Source organism: Amblyraja radiata, chromosome 1 (assembly GCF_010909765.2).
Source record: "Amblyraja radiata isolate CabotCenter1 chromosome 1, sAmbRad1.1.pri, whole genome shotgun sequence".
NCBI lineage: Eukaryota > Metazoa > Chordata > Chondrichthyes > Rajiformes > Rajidae > Amblyraja > Amblyraja radiata.
The window spans coordinates 168351256-168366174 of NC_045956.1; the positions used below are offsets into that span (position 1 = coordinate 168351256).

Genomic DNA, 14919 nt, shown 5'->3' on the forward strand with positions numbered 1-14919 from the left:
CCTATTCCTTCTCTCCAGAGATGTTGCCTGTCCCGCAGAGTTACTCCAGCTGTTTGTGTCTATCTTTAGTGAAACATCTATCTGTTGGGCTTTTGTTGAAAATGCCTCGTCAGGCGGCGGAGATGGACTGGGAAACCCAGCGGCATGGGTGGTCTACAAGGAGGCAAGTCCCGGTATCCAGGTGCACAGGCAGGATTCATTACTTAACATTCAAGCCCACTGCTGGCAACAGGAGTAATCAATACATCCAGTCTAGCCGTGATTTTTCTCGTTATGAAACCACCACACCGTTTATTTTTAGAAGCATAGGACATATATGACTGTGCTCTTTTTATTTTATTAAGGAAGTATTGGGGTGGTTTCCACTTTGGAGAGATGGATTGTGAGGCTGTCGGTAAAGGTCACTGCTCACTCGGGCCAAGGTCATGAGGGGAAATCATGCTTGACTAATCTTCTGGAATTTTTTGAAGATGTAACTAGGAAAATGGACAAGGGAGAGCCAGTGGATGTAGGTACCTGGACTTTCAGAAAGCATTTGATAAGGTCCCACATAGGAGATTAGTGGGCAAAATTAGAGCACCTGGTATTGGGGATAGAGTGCTGACATGGATAGAGAAGTGGTTGGCAGACAGGAAACAAAGAGTAGGGATTAACGGGTCACTTTCAGAATGGCAGACAGTGGCGAGTGGGGTACCGCAAGGCTCGGTGCTGGGACCGCAGCTATTTACAATATACATCGATGATTTAGATGAAGGGATTCAATGTAACATTAGCAAATTTGCAAATGACACAAAACTGGGTGGCAGTGTGAACTGTGAGGAGCTTGCTATGAGAATGCAGGATGACTTGGACAGGTTGGGTGAGTGGGCAGATGCATGGTAGATGCAGTTTAATGTGGACTAGACTAAGTGGGCCCATTCCCCCAACGCAATATTCCACCTCTCCACCAATTCCAATATTGGTGGCCAGTGGGGGGGGGGGGGGGGGCATCCTGGAGTGCTAGTATGGATGTTGTGGGTTGAAGGGACTGGTTTCCAGAGGGCTGGTATGGACATTGTAGGTTGAATGGATTATTGGGCTGGCAGCTCAGTCACTCAAGCCTGGTGTGCTGGCAGCTCACTCACTCACGGCTGGTGGGCTGGCAGTTGACTCACGGCTATTCCATTTCATGCAGAATGCAGGCCATCAAATTCAAATGAAGTTTCCTACCATTTCAAGCACGGAGCAAGGCCACCTAATTCAAAAGCAGTTTCCTACCATTTCAAGCAGGGGGTAAGGCCACCAAATTCAAAAGCAGTTTCCTACCATTTCAAGCAGGGTGCAAGGCCACCAAGGTGACCTTTCCCTCCCCCATCTTGCAGAGACTGAGCCACGCCCACACTTCTGGGTTTTATAGTCCCTCCCCCTCCCACCAGAAGAGGCGTGGCCTTCATGGCAGTGATTGACAGGAGAGAGAATCTCAACATTTTTAAAACACTAATAACTCTTTTATTTTTCATTGATGGGAAAAATCCTCTTGTCCTGCGCAGCGGAGGGGGACTCTGAGTAAGATGGCGAAAAATCACAGCAAAAGTGGTAGCGTTTTTTCTAAAATCAATATGCAGTGCAAACAGGAAGTGGTCAAGATGAGACTTTTAATTATATAGATAGATAAATGTGAGGTTATCCACTTTGGTGGCAAAAACAGGAAGGCAGATTATTATCTGAATCGTGTCAAGTTGGGAAAAGGGGAAGTACAAAGAGATATGGGGGTCCTTGTTCATCAGTCACTGAAAGTAATCATGCAGGTACAGCAGGCAGTGAAGAAAGCTAATGGCATGTTGGCATTCATAACAAGAGTTGAGTATAGGAGCAAAGAAGTCCTTCTGCAGTTGTACAGAGACCACACCTGGAGTATTGTGTGCAGCTTGGTCTCCAAATTTGAGGAAGGACATTCTTGCTATTGAGGGAGTGCAGCGTAAGTTCACAAGGTTAATTCCCAGGATGGCGGGACTGTCAATATGTTGATAGAATGGAGCGACTGGACGTGTATACTCTGGAATTTAGAAGGATGAGAGGATATCTTATTGAAACATATAAGGGATTGGTTACGAAACATGTTGGGGGAGTCCAGAGCCAGGGGCCACAGTTTAAGAATAAGGGGTAGGCCATTTAGAACAGAGATGAGGAAAACCTTTTTCACCCAGAGAGTTGTGAATCTGTGGAATTCTCTGCCGCAGAAGGCAGTGGAGGCCAATTCTCTGGATGCTTTCAAGAGAGAGTTAGATAGAGCTCTGAAAGTTAGCGGAGTCAGGGGATATGGTGAGAAGGCAGGAACGGTGTACTGAATGTGGATGATCAGCCTTGAATGGCAGTGAATGGCCCGAAGGGTCGAATGGCCTACTCCTGCACCTATTGTCTATTGTGATAGAAGCAGAATTAGGCCATTCGGACCACCAAATCTACTCCCCCATTCAATCATTGCTGATCTATCTCTCCCTCCTAACCCATTCTCCAGCCTTCTCCCCATAACCTCTGACACCAGTACTAATCAAGAATCTATCTACAGTATTAAAAATGTCCATTGACTGCTTCCACAACCTTCATCACCCTCTTACTAAAGAAATTCCTCCTCATCTCCTTCTAAAGGAACGTCCTTTAATTCTGAGGCTATGACCACTCGTCCTAGACTCTCCCCCTAGTGGAGACATCCTTTCCACATCCACTCTATATGTGCCTTTCATTATTCTGTAAGTTTCAATGAGGTCCCTCCCACCCTCCTCAACCTTGTAAACTCCAGTGAGCTGAGGCCCTGTGCTGTAATGCGCTCATCATATGCTAACCCACTGATTCCACCGGAATTAACCACCGGGTGGCGCCAGCAATGGCTGCCTCACCAACAGTCTGTCTGTACCTTCCTTCTTTGTTGTTTGATAGTAGGTGATCGAGTGAAAACCTCCTCTCCGCATCCACTCTATTGAAGCCTTTTGCTATTCGGAACTTTTCAATGAGGTCCTCTCTCATTCAACATCACCCAACATCGGACGCGCTTAACATCAGCAGAAGCAGCAAGAACCAGGAGAGGAAAAGCCTATCAACCCTTTCCTCTCTCCCGTTCCGCAACCTTCCCCATTACACAACGCACTCAGGTACAAACCAGGCATTGAAGACTCTCTCAATGATCTGACTCTGTATATGAACCCAAGTCCTCCCTTTAAAGATAGACACAAAAATCGGGAGCAACTCAGCGGGTCAGGCAGCATCTCTGGAGAAAAGGAATAGGTGACGTTTCAGGTCGTGACTCTTCTTCAGTCAGAGAGTCATGGGAAACGGTAACGAGAGACATAGACAGCACATAGAACAAATAAATGAAAGATATGCAAAAAGCAAGGATGATCAAGGAGAGGTAGAGCCCACAATGGTCCATTGTTGGCTGTGAGCTATGTGAAAACGGGTTATACAGACCGTGAAACTGAACAGGTCGACAATGATTTCAAGAGTGTTTACATATCATGTGCATTGGATATGAATAGAAACAATGACATTCTTACTTGCTGTAGCTTCACCGGCATATTAAACGCAACAACAACAAAATAAATGCGCAATACAATAAATATCAGTTCTTCCAAATAAACTAAACCATAAAAACAAAAATTATCCAGTTGCTGACTAGATCAGAACACATCAATTATATTCACTCATGGTGCATTGTGTACTCTGCACTGTGGCCTCTTTATATCAAAAAAGTATATCCTTACTACAGAGGGAGTGTCATATGAGGAGAGTTGAATAGATCAGGCCTGTATTTTCTGGAGTTTCAAATTAAAAGATATGAAATCCAAAGGCTCCATCCACTTGGCAAACTGAGATGAGAAATTCCTGACTCAAATACAGACTTTAGACTTGGAAACAGGTTCTTCAGCCCACGGAGTCCGCGCTCACCAGCTGTCACCCTGTACATCAGCACTATCGTACACACTAGGGAAAATTTACAGAAGCCAATTCACCTACAAGCCTGTACATCTTTGGAGTGTGGGAGGAAACCGGAGCACCCGGAGAAAACTCATGCGATCACGGGGAGAACGTACAAACTCTGTACAGACAGCAGCCGTTGTCAGGATCGAACCCGGGTCTCAGGCGCTGTCCCCTATAAGGCAGCAACTCTACTGCTGCGACATTGTGCCGCCCTAATGAATGTTGGTGAACATTTGGAATTCTCTACCCCAGAGGGCTCTGGAGGCTCAGACATTGACTGCATTCAAAACAGACTGATGGGTTCCTGGATGTTACAGGGATCTGAGCATTGCTGTTGAGCTAGGTCAACCATGATCTTCTTGCTAACCTAAGTCAGCCATGATCTTCTTGTTATTTTAGGTCATAGAAACATAGAAAATAGGTGCAGGAGAAGGCCATTCGGCCCTTCGAGCCAGCACCGCCATTCATTGTGATCATGGCTGATCATCCCCAATCAGTACCCCATGCCTGCCTTCTCCCCATATCCCTTGACTCCACTAGCCCTTAGAGCTATATCTAACTCTCTCTTAAATCCATCCAGTGACTTGGCCTCCACTGCCCTCTGTGGAAGGGAATTCCATAAATTCACAACTCTCTGGATGAAAAAGTTTTTTCTCACCTCAGTCTTAAATGACCTCCCCTTTATTCTAAGACTGTGGCCCCTGGTTCTGGACTCATCCAACATTGGGACATTTTTTCCTGCATCTAGCTTATCAGACATAACAATTTCATCGAGCCACGTCAATGATGGATGAGCATAACGGTCGAACAGCTGAAGGGGCTGAATGGCCTGGCCCTGTTATTATTTCTTATGCCTATAATGTCACAATTTTTAGCTGGTGTAGCAATGTTGGGAAATTCCAAGGCAGCATTCCTGTTCTGTGGGATTTACCTGAAACGCCCATGCCCAGCAACTAAATTTCATCTTGATTTGTTGTAAATATGCACCCACTTGGATTTCCTTCAAAAATATCAAAATTCAAAATATCATGGCATTGCCAACACCCATGCTCTTGTTTTTACACTCAAGATTGGCTCGAAGGGCCGAATGGCCTACTCCTGCACCTAATTTCTATGTTTCTATGTTTCTATGATCCCATGCTAAAATAGAACCCGTGAGCTTCCTATCATTACCTCAACACTGATCTCATAGCTGCTACATCATTGACGTGGATATTTGTTTCTTCTCTAGCCACAAGCGAGGTCTCGGAGGACTGGAGAGTGGTCAATGTTGCTCCTTTGTTTAAGAAAGGAACAAGAGAATCCAGGGAACTATAGGCCCGTGAGCCTCACATCGGTGCAAGGGAAACTGTTGGAGAGAATTTTTTGAGGTGGGATTGGGCTGATTAGGGATAGCCAGCACGGCTTTGTGAACGGCAGGTCATGTTTTACTAACTTGATCAGACTTTTTGTGAAGGTGATGAAGGAGATTGATGAGGGTAGGGAGGCGGATGTTGTATACATATATTTTAATAAGGCTTTTGTCATGGTGAAGAATCCAGAAGATTAAGACATACGGGATGAAGAAGACTTGATTCAGAACTGGCTTATTTATAGAAGATTTGTAGAGGGTTGCGATGGAAGGTGAATATTGTGGCTGGAGAACGTGACCAGTGGAGTTCGGCAGGAATCTGTGCTGAGACCTCTGCTGTTTGTGATATATATAAATGACCAGAACACAAACACAGATAGATTAGCAAATATGCGAGTTTGCTGACGACACCAACATTGGAGGAGTTGCAGACAGTGAGGAATGCTGTCAGAAGATACATTCCGCTGTCTGCAACTCCTCCAATGTTGGTGTCATCAGCAAACTCACGTATTCACTAATCTATCTGGAACAGCTGCAGAAATGGGCAGAGAAGTGGCAGATGGAGCAAGTGTGAGGTGTCGCACTTTGGGAGGTTCAATGTAAGGAGTGAGTATACAGTTAATGGCAAGACCCATAATGTGAAGATTGATCTTGGAGTCCAAAGCCATAGCTGACTGAATGTGGTAGTGCAGGTAGATAGGGTGGCTGGAGTATGGTATGTTGCCTTCCTTGATAGGAACAATGAATACACAAGTCAGGAAGCCATGATGCAATCCTATAGGACTTTAGTTAGGCCGCATTTGGAAAATTGCGTGCAGTTCTGGTCGCCCCAATGCAAGAAATATGTGGAAGCTTTAGAGAGGGTACAGAGCAGGTTTACCAGAATGTTGCTTAGAATAGAGGGTTTTAGCTACAGGGAGAGGTGGGATAGACTTGGATTATTTTCTTTGTGATGTCGGAGATTGAGGGGAGACGACAGAAGTATTTAAAATTATGAAAGGCATCGATAAGGAGGAACCTTTCTCCCAGCGTTGAAAGGTCCAAGCTATGGCAGAGGGGGAATGTTTAATGGAGATGTCTTTTATACCAGTGGGGTCCTGAAACGCATTGCCTGGGGCAGTGGCGGAGGCAGATACAATAGTGGTGTTTAAGAGGCTTTTAGATAGGCACATGGGAGTGCATGGAATAGAAGGATATGGAACATGTACAGGCAGAAGAGATCAGTTTAAATTGGCATCATGTTAGGCACAAACGTTGTGGGCCGAAGGGCCCGTTCCTGTGCTGTACTGTTCTATTGCTGTAGTGACTGGTGGGAGGTGAGTCAGCACTTATAGAACTCTACCCATGGACAGTGTGGTGAGGGAAATGATGGTGAGGGAAAGTTCCTGTGGTTGAGGTAGTGGAGGTGTGGTGGTTGGGGGGGAGGGGGGGGCTTTGGGGGCGGGAGCAGGGGGGGGGGCTTTGGGGGCACTGGGGGTGGGAGCAGGGGGGGGGGGGCTTTAGGGGCAGTGGGGGTGGGAGCAGGGGGGGTTTTAGGGGCAGTTGGGGTGGGAGCAGGGGGGGGGGCTTTGGGGGCACTGGGGGTGGGAGCAGGGGGGGGGCTTTAGGGGCAGTGGGGGTGGGAGCAGGGGGGGTTTTAGGGGCAGTTGGGGTGGGAGCAGGGGGGGGGCCTTTGGGGGCACTGGGGGTGGGAGCAGGGGGGGGCTTTGGGGGCACTGGGGGTGGGAGCAGGGGGGGCTTTGGGGGCAGTTGGGGTGGGAGCAGGGGGGGCTTTGGGAGCGGGGGGGCTTTGGGGGCAGTGGGGGTGGGAGCAGGGGGGGGGGCTTTGGGGGCAGTGGGGGTGGGAGCAGGGGGGGGCTTTGGGGGTGGGAGCCGGGGGGGGCTTGGGGGCAGTTGGGGTGGGAGCAGGGGGGGGGCTTTTGGGGCGGTGGGGGTGGGAGCAGGGGGGGGGCTTTGGGGGCAGTGGGGGTGGGAGCAGGGGGGGGCTTTGGGGGTAGTGGGGGTGGGAGCAGGGGTGATGTAGAATTCTTCCATCCATCTGGGAATCTGGGAACACATCCCCTGTTCCCATGCGAACCTGTGCCCACATGTTTCCTTCGTAGATACTGATTTGTAAAACAGATAACAGATAACCTTCCTTTACTTTGTCCTTGCTTTGTTTAGTGTTTAGGAATCAAATACACAGGACAAGATGTTAAGAAGTCCCTTGTGCCAATAGGTGGGGAGCATTTCACGACATTCGTTGATTGTTGAGAGTGGTAGACGCTCAACATCTGTGGGGGGGGGGCGGGGGGGGGGAGTGGATACGTATATCTTGCCCACTGATTCCAATGCATTCGCTTGTTTTATTTTCGTTTAGTTTAGAGATACAGTGTACAAACAGGCCCTTCAGCTCATTGAATCCACTCCAAACCAGCAAACCCTCTCTACACTAACACTATTCTACACACTAGGGGCAATTTTCAATTATTACCAAAGCCAATTTAACCTGCAAACCTGTATGTCTTTGGAGTGTGGGAGGATGTGGGGAATGTGTGGGGAATGTGTGTTTTGGAGTGTGGGGAAAACCCACTTGGTCATGGGGAGAACGTGCAAACTCCGTGTAGACAGCACCCATAGTCAGGATCGAACGCGGGTCTCAGGCGCTGTAAAGCAGCAACATTACTGCTATGTTGGGAGCTGATGTGTTTGGGCCATGTTGGGATCTGTGGATTTGTGCCATGTTGGGACCCGTGATTTGTGCTAGATTGTGATCTGTTGGGTCTGAGCTATGTGGGGACTGCTAGGATGGGTTGTGTTGGGATCTAGTGGGTTCGGATCTGCTGGGTTTGTGCTGTCGTAAGGACGTAAGGGATAGGAGTAGAATTAGGCCATTCAGCTCATTGTCTACGCCCTTCAATCATGGCTGATTTATCTCTCCCTCCTAACCCCAATCTCCTGCCTTCTCCCCATAACCTCTGCAACCAGTACTAATCAGAAATCTATTTATCTCTGCCTTAAAAATATCCACTGACTTGGCCTCTACAGCCTTCTGTGGCAAAAAAATTCCAGAGTCACCAATGTGTTGGGACCTGCTGGGTGTGTGCTATTGGAGTGGGTTTAGGCTCGGTTTGGATCTGCTGCTTTTGTGCTGTGTTGAGACCTGCTGGGTTTCTGCTCTGTTGGAATCTGCTGGGTTTGTGATGTGTGGGATCTGTGGGGGTTTATGAAATGTCAAATCTGTTGGGTTTATGATCTAGGTTCTGCTGGCTTTCTGCTGTGTTGGGATCTACTGGGTTTGTGAGCTGTGGGATCTGCTGGGTTTGTGAGCTGTGGGATCTGCTGGGTTTGTGAGCTGTGGGATGTGTTTGGTATGTGAGCTGTGGGACCCACTGGGTTTGTGATATGTGGGACCTGCTGGCTCTGTGCTATTGAGACCTGTTGTGTTTATGATCCATGGAATCTGTGGCCTTTCTGCTGTGCCACAAGAGGCATTTCATCAGTAATGTACAGCATCAGTGTGCAAAATTAGAGCACATGTTATTAGTGTGCAAAATTAGAGCACGTGGTATTGGGGGTAGGGTGTTGACATGGATAGAAACTGTTTGGCAGACAGGAAGCAAAGAGAAGGAATTAACGGGTCCTTTTCAGAATGGCAGGCAGTGACCAGTGGGGCGCCGCAAGGCTCGGTGCTGGGACCCCAGTTATTTACAATATATATTTTAACGATTTATATAACGAGGGAATTAAATGTGACATCTCCAAGTTTGCAGATGCTTGGCAGATGCAGTATAATGTGGATAAATGTGAGGTTATCCACTTTGGTGGCAAGTACAGGAAGGCAGATTATTATCTGAATGGTGTCAGATTAGGAAAAGGGGAGATGCAACGAGACCTGGGTGCGCTTGTACATCAGTCACTGAAAGTAAGCATGTAGGTACAGCAAGCAGTGAAGAAAGCTAATGGCATGTTGGCCTTCATTGCAAGAGGATTTGAATTTAGGAGCAAGGAGGTCCTACTGCAGATGTACAGGGCCCTGGTGAGACCGCGCCTGGAGCACTGTGTGCAATTTTTGTCTCCTAATTTGAGGACGGACATTATTGCAGGGAGTGCATGAGAGGGAATGCAGCGTAGGTTCACCAGGTTAATTCCCGGGATGGCGGGACTGTCATATGATGAAATAATTGTATTCACTGGAATTTAGCAGGATGAGAGGGAATCTTATAGAAACATATAAAATTATCAAAAGGATTGGACAGGCTAGATTCATAGCAAAATGATTTGAGTACAAGAGCAGGGAGGTTCTACTGCAGTTGTACAGGGTCTTGGTGAGACCACACCTGGAGTATTGCGTACAGTTTTTGTCTCCTAATCTGCAGGAACGGGGTACTGATTTTAGATGATCAGCCGTGATCATATTGAATGGCAGTGCTGGATGGGGGTTCGAATGGCCTACTCCTGCACCTATTTTCCGCGTTTCTATGTTTCAGCCTTGTGCTGCATTTAGGATCATGACTAAACACCTCACGTGAAGATTCAACATCTCAAGCTCAGCGGGTCTGACATCATCCGCAGAGGGAGGGAGGCGGGGATCCCTATGTTTCTTGTGGGTCCAGAACTCTTGGTGTTTTAGACACCGCGTTTTATAGACGCTGCCAGCAATTTGCTGCTGACATCTAATCATCAGACTATAAAATAAGGCACAGAAACACCCAGGGTCGCGGAGCAGCTGAGCTTACACTCAACAATAGACCCAGTTGGGTCAGTACCAGCATTGCGTGCAACCTGCTGCAGCGGGCGGTGCATTTTCCCAATCGCATGTTTGCAAAATATAAAATGCGATGGGGATCTCAAAACGTTTCTTTGCAAAGACAAAGACAAAAGATGAGACCAGGGAACGTGCAGAAAGCAGTTACGAGTTCCTCCCGCTTCTTAGGGGACGAACTACGCGGGGCTTTAAAAATGGGAGTCCAATGCAAGAATATTCTCTCTTCACTTTCACCCTCCGGCAGGAGCTAAGTGCAAGTCGCAGCAACAAGATCTCCATCTTCAACAGCTGCTGCTGCGACCGAAGGGGCCGAACACGAGTGAAACTGGATCAGTGTCTCGCTAATTATAGATAGCGTTCAATGCGGCTGTGATCTGTACAGCTGACCGGGGCTGCTGCCCCAGACTCCTGCCTGTCATACACTGGTGGGGGGAGAGAGAAGGCATCGTTCCCCTACATCAGCTGCCTCTGTTACTAGACAGCAGTCATTTCAATCTGTCTTGTCCACCAAAAAATGCAGGAGTAACTTAAACTCAGCGGGGCAGGGGGGAGGGGGGGGGGGGATCTCTGGAGATGACATTTCGGGTCTAGACCCTTCTTCAAACCCACACGTCCACAGCCTTGGGTTGCAGGGGCAAGCCAGTGCCGAGATCAACATATGAAGCCAGCTCACACACGCGTCCCCACCAAACCCCCCTCATCAGGGCTTCAGACACCAAACCAACGTTGGAGGAAATCCCATCCATATTCGCCAGATTCATTATCGGTCGACGTGACATGCATGCACCTTAAAGCTGGAGTTAGCTTGGAGCTGCAACTGCTACAGACAGACAGACCACAGCCTCGCAAACCATCCCCATAACGTACAGCAGATAGATCCTGCTTCTTGTTATTTATTTCAGCTCGGTAATTTCAATGAGAACACATCATATTGTCAAATGCACCCGCACCCCCACACACACACACACACACAAAGGATTATTTAGTTTGACACTTTTCTGTTGCAAGGGGCGGGGTGCGGGGATGATTGGATTTTGAAGGCTAGAGAAAGAGTATTTTAAATAAAAGAAGGAAACATTGTATACAGAGTGCAGCGAACCAGCCGTGGTGTTTTATTTTTGCAAACAATTCTTTGCAGCTGCAGTGTCGAAGGAGGGGGGGGGGAGAGAGGGCAGCAATAAAGGCGAGCATTTGACACAGGGAACAAAAGAGCCGCAATACTCACACGACTAGTCTAGAGATGATCCATGAGACCATGGCGGTTGGAAGGACTTGTTTGTCTGCAAGTGAGGGAGGAGTTTCCTCTCTAACCGATGCAGGGCTCGACCATTCGCACGTTTCGTCAGCGCTACCGGCAAGCCCAAGTGTTGCGAGAAAGGGACAACTATAGAGGGAGAGGGAGAGATAACCACAGTCCTTAGTTTCACAACGTCCTCCCACTCAGGGCAGCGGCTAGTGCAGGCAGGGGATGGAAGCTCTCTCTCCCCTCCATCGCCTTCCTTCCGAACCGAGCCCTCGCCCTGCAAAGGGGGCACCATATAAGGGCAACCTGTCAAAGGCGAATAAACTAGGACATTGTGGGGTGTTTTTTCCCCGGCTGGTGATCACCCGGGATGATGCATTTACTGTTCACCTCAAGGGCACGTTGTGCTTAGTCATGGTTACTGCCAGGTGTCGCATGGCAACTCTGTTTCCAGTACTGGTCCGATGGGCCAAATGGACTTCATCTCAATGGGACAATAGTGCTTTATTTGTCACGTATGCAACTGCACAGTGAAATTCTTTTTGCATATATTACATAGAATATATGCGCAGGAGTAGGGCATTCGGCCCCAAGCCAGCACTGCCATTCAATATAATCGTGGCTGATCATCTAAAATCAGTAGCCCGTTCCTGCTTTTAGAAACATAGAAACATAGAAATTAGGTGCAGGAGTAGGCCATTCGGCCCTTCGAGCCTGCACCGCCATTCAATATGATCATGGCTGATCATCCAACTCAGTATCCCGTACCTGCCTTCTCTCCATACCCTCTGATCCCCTTAGCCACAAGGGCCACATCTAACTCCCTCTTAAATATAGCCAATGAACTCGACTACCCTCTGTGGCAGAGAATTCCAGAGATTCACCACTCTCTGTGTGAAAAAAGTTCTTCTCATCTCGGTTTTAAAGGATTTCCCCCTTATCCTTAAGCTGTGACCCCTTGTCCTGGACTTCCCCAACATCGGGAGCAATCTTCCTGCATCTAGCCTGTCCAACCCCTTAAGAATTTTATAAGTTTCTATAAGATCCCCTCTCAATCTCCTAAATTCTAGAGAGTATAAACCAAGTCTATCCAGTCTTTCTTCATAAGACAGTCCTGACATGTCTTTTTACCCCATATCCCTTGATTCCTTTAGCCCTAAGAGCTAAATCTAACTCTCTCTTGAATATATCCAGTGAATTGGCCTCCAATGATTTCTGTGGCAGAAAATCCCACAGATTCACCAATCTCTGGGTGAAAAAGTTTTTCCTCATCTCAGTCCTAAATGGCCTACCCCTTATTCTTAAACTGTGATCCTACATCTAGCTTGTCGAGGCCTTTTATGAAACATATAAAATTATAAAAGGACTGGACAAGCTAGATGCAGGAGAAATGTTCCCAATGTTGGGCGAGTCCAGAAGCAGTGGGCCACAATCTTAGAATAAAGGGGAGGCCATTTAAGACCGAGGTGAGAAAAATAAATTTCACCCAGAGAGTTGTGAATTTATGGAATTCCCTGCCTCAAAGGGCAGTGGAGGCCAAGTCACTGGATGGATTTAAGAGAGAGTTAGATAGAGCTCTAGTGGCTAGTGGGGTCAAGGGATATGGGGAGAAGGCAGGCACGGGTTATTGATAGGGGACGATCAGCCATGATCACAATGAATGGCGGTGCTGGCTCGAAGAGCCGAACGACCTCCTCCTGCACCTATTTTCTATGTTTCTATGTGATCCCTGGTTCTGGACTCCCCCAACATCGGGAACATTTTTCCTGCATCTAGCCTGTCCAATCCTTTAAGAATTTTATATGTTTCTATGAGATTACACCTGCGGGCGCTGCCATCCTTGGCCCTGTTTTTCAAAGATGTACGATGTAGTCGCGAACTCGCAGCTCCCGTAAACTGACGTCCCTCTCCTCTCCTCACCTCGCCCGGCCATCTATGTGTCCTGGGGGCGCCACCTGCAGCCGACCTTGAGGAGCTTCCTCTTCTTGCGTGTGGCGTGCACAGCCTAAAGCTGTAGGGCAACTTGTTCTATTTGATCTTATTTGATTGTGAACGCCGGGTTGATTGCATTCGTCGAAACAGGTCGGACCACGTGAAGGTTGCAATCTTCCACCCCACCTTGAAGATGCTGGATGCATTACCCAGGTTCACCCTTGCTCCTTGTGTCCGACGCCACCAGATCCCTCCTGGTTATGTCAGGCGGGACACCGGTATCACCAACCGACAAGCCTTTGGGCGGGTTCCCCGTTGCACCGACTGGCAACCAATGAGCCTTCCGGCGGGCCCCGACAAGCCTACGGGTGGGTTACTAGTCCTGCCGACCGACGAGCCTTTGGACAGGTTCCAAGTTACGTCGACCATCGAACCTTCTGGGCCCGATGAGCTTTAGTTTATTATTGTCATGTGTACCAAGGTACGGTGAAAAGCTTTCGTGTGTGTGCCATAGAAAAGACTGTACATGAATACAATCAAGCCGTCCACAGTGCACAAAATAAAGCATAAAGGATATAACATTTAGTGCAATTATATAACATCTGTGCTGTATCATTCTAAACAAATAGAGTAAGTGAGCTCGAAAACAGGCCCTTTGGCCCAAATCACTCATGGCAACCATGATCCCCATATAGTTTAGTCCTATTGGCCACGTTTGACCCATATCGCTGTAAATCTTTCCTTTCCATATACCTTTCTAAGTGTCTTTTAAAGGGGCAGCACGGTGGCAAAGTGGTAGAGTTCCCGCCTTAGATCTCAGCCAAGTCAATGGATATATTTAAGGCAAAGATAGACAAATTCTTGATTAGTACGGGTGTCAGAGGCTATGGGGAGAAGGCAGGAGAATGGGGTGAAGAGGGAGAGATAGATCAGCTATGATTAAATGGCAGAGTATACATAATGGGCTGAATGGCCTAATTCTGCTCCTATCACTTATGATCTTATGATCTTATGGCATCAGCGTCTGATGACACAAAGCTGGGTGGCAGAGCGAGCTGCGGGGAGGAAGCTATGAGGCTGCAGGGTGACTTGGATAGGTTGGGTGAGTGGGCAGATGCATGGCAGGTGCAGTTTAATGTGGATAAATGTGAAGTTATCTACTTTGGTGGCAATAACAGGAAGGCAGATTGATATCTGAATGGTGTCAGATTAGGAAAAGGGGAGATGCAATGAGACCTGGGTGTGCTTGTACATCAGTCACTGAAAGTAAGCATGCAGGTACAGCAGTGAAGAAAGCTAATGGCATGTTGGCTTTCATTGCGAGAGGATTTGAGTTTAGGAGCAAGGAGGTCATACTGCAGATGTACAGGGCCCTGGTGAGACCGCACCTGGAGTATTGTGTGTAATTTTGGTCTCCTAATTTGAGCAATGACATTATTGCTATTGAGGGAGTGCAGCGTAGGTTCACCAGGTTATTTCCCAGGATGGCGGGACTGACATATAATGAAATAATGGGTCGACTCGGCTTGTATTCACTGGAATTTAGAAGGATGAGAGGAGATCTCATAGAAACATATAAAATTGTTAAAGGATTGGACAGGCTAGTTGTAAGAAAAATGTTTCGGATGTTGGGGGAGTCCAGAACCAGGGGTCACAGTTTTAGAATAAGGGGTAGGCCATTTAGGACTGAGA

General features: G+C 47.7%; 1 protein-coding gene across 4 annotated transcripts in view; it reads right to left on the reverse strand.

Moving 5' to 3' along the window:
* reep1 (receptor accessory protein 1) overlaps positions 1-11572 on the reverse strand; it is a 96564-nt gene extending 84992 nt beyond the window's left edge. Inside the window, exon 1 of one of the 4 annotated variants that reach the window (XM_033034960.1) lies at positions 11278-11572. In XM_033034960.1, the coding sequence (XP_032890851.1) occupies positions 11278-11309 (32 nt within the window). In that variant the 5' untranslated portion in view covers positions 11310-11572. The remainder of the gene's footprint in view (positions 1-11277) is intronic. The other 3 variants (XM_033034967.1, XM_033034974.1, XM_033034980.1) reach the window with 3 other exon arrangements.
* Between the last annotated feature and the right edge of the window lie 3347 nt (positions 11573-14919).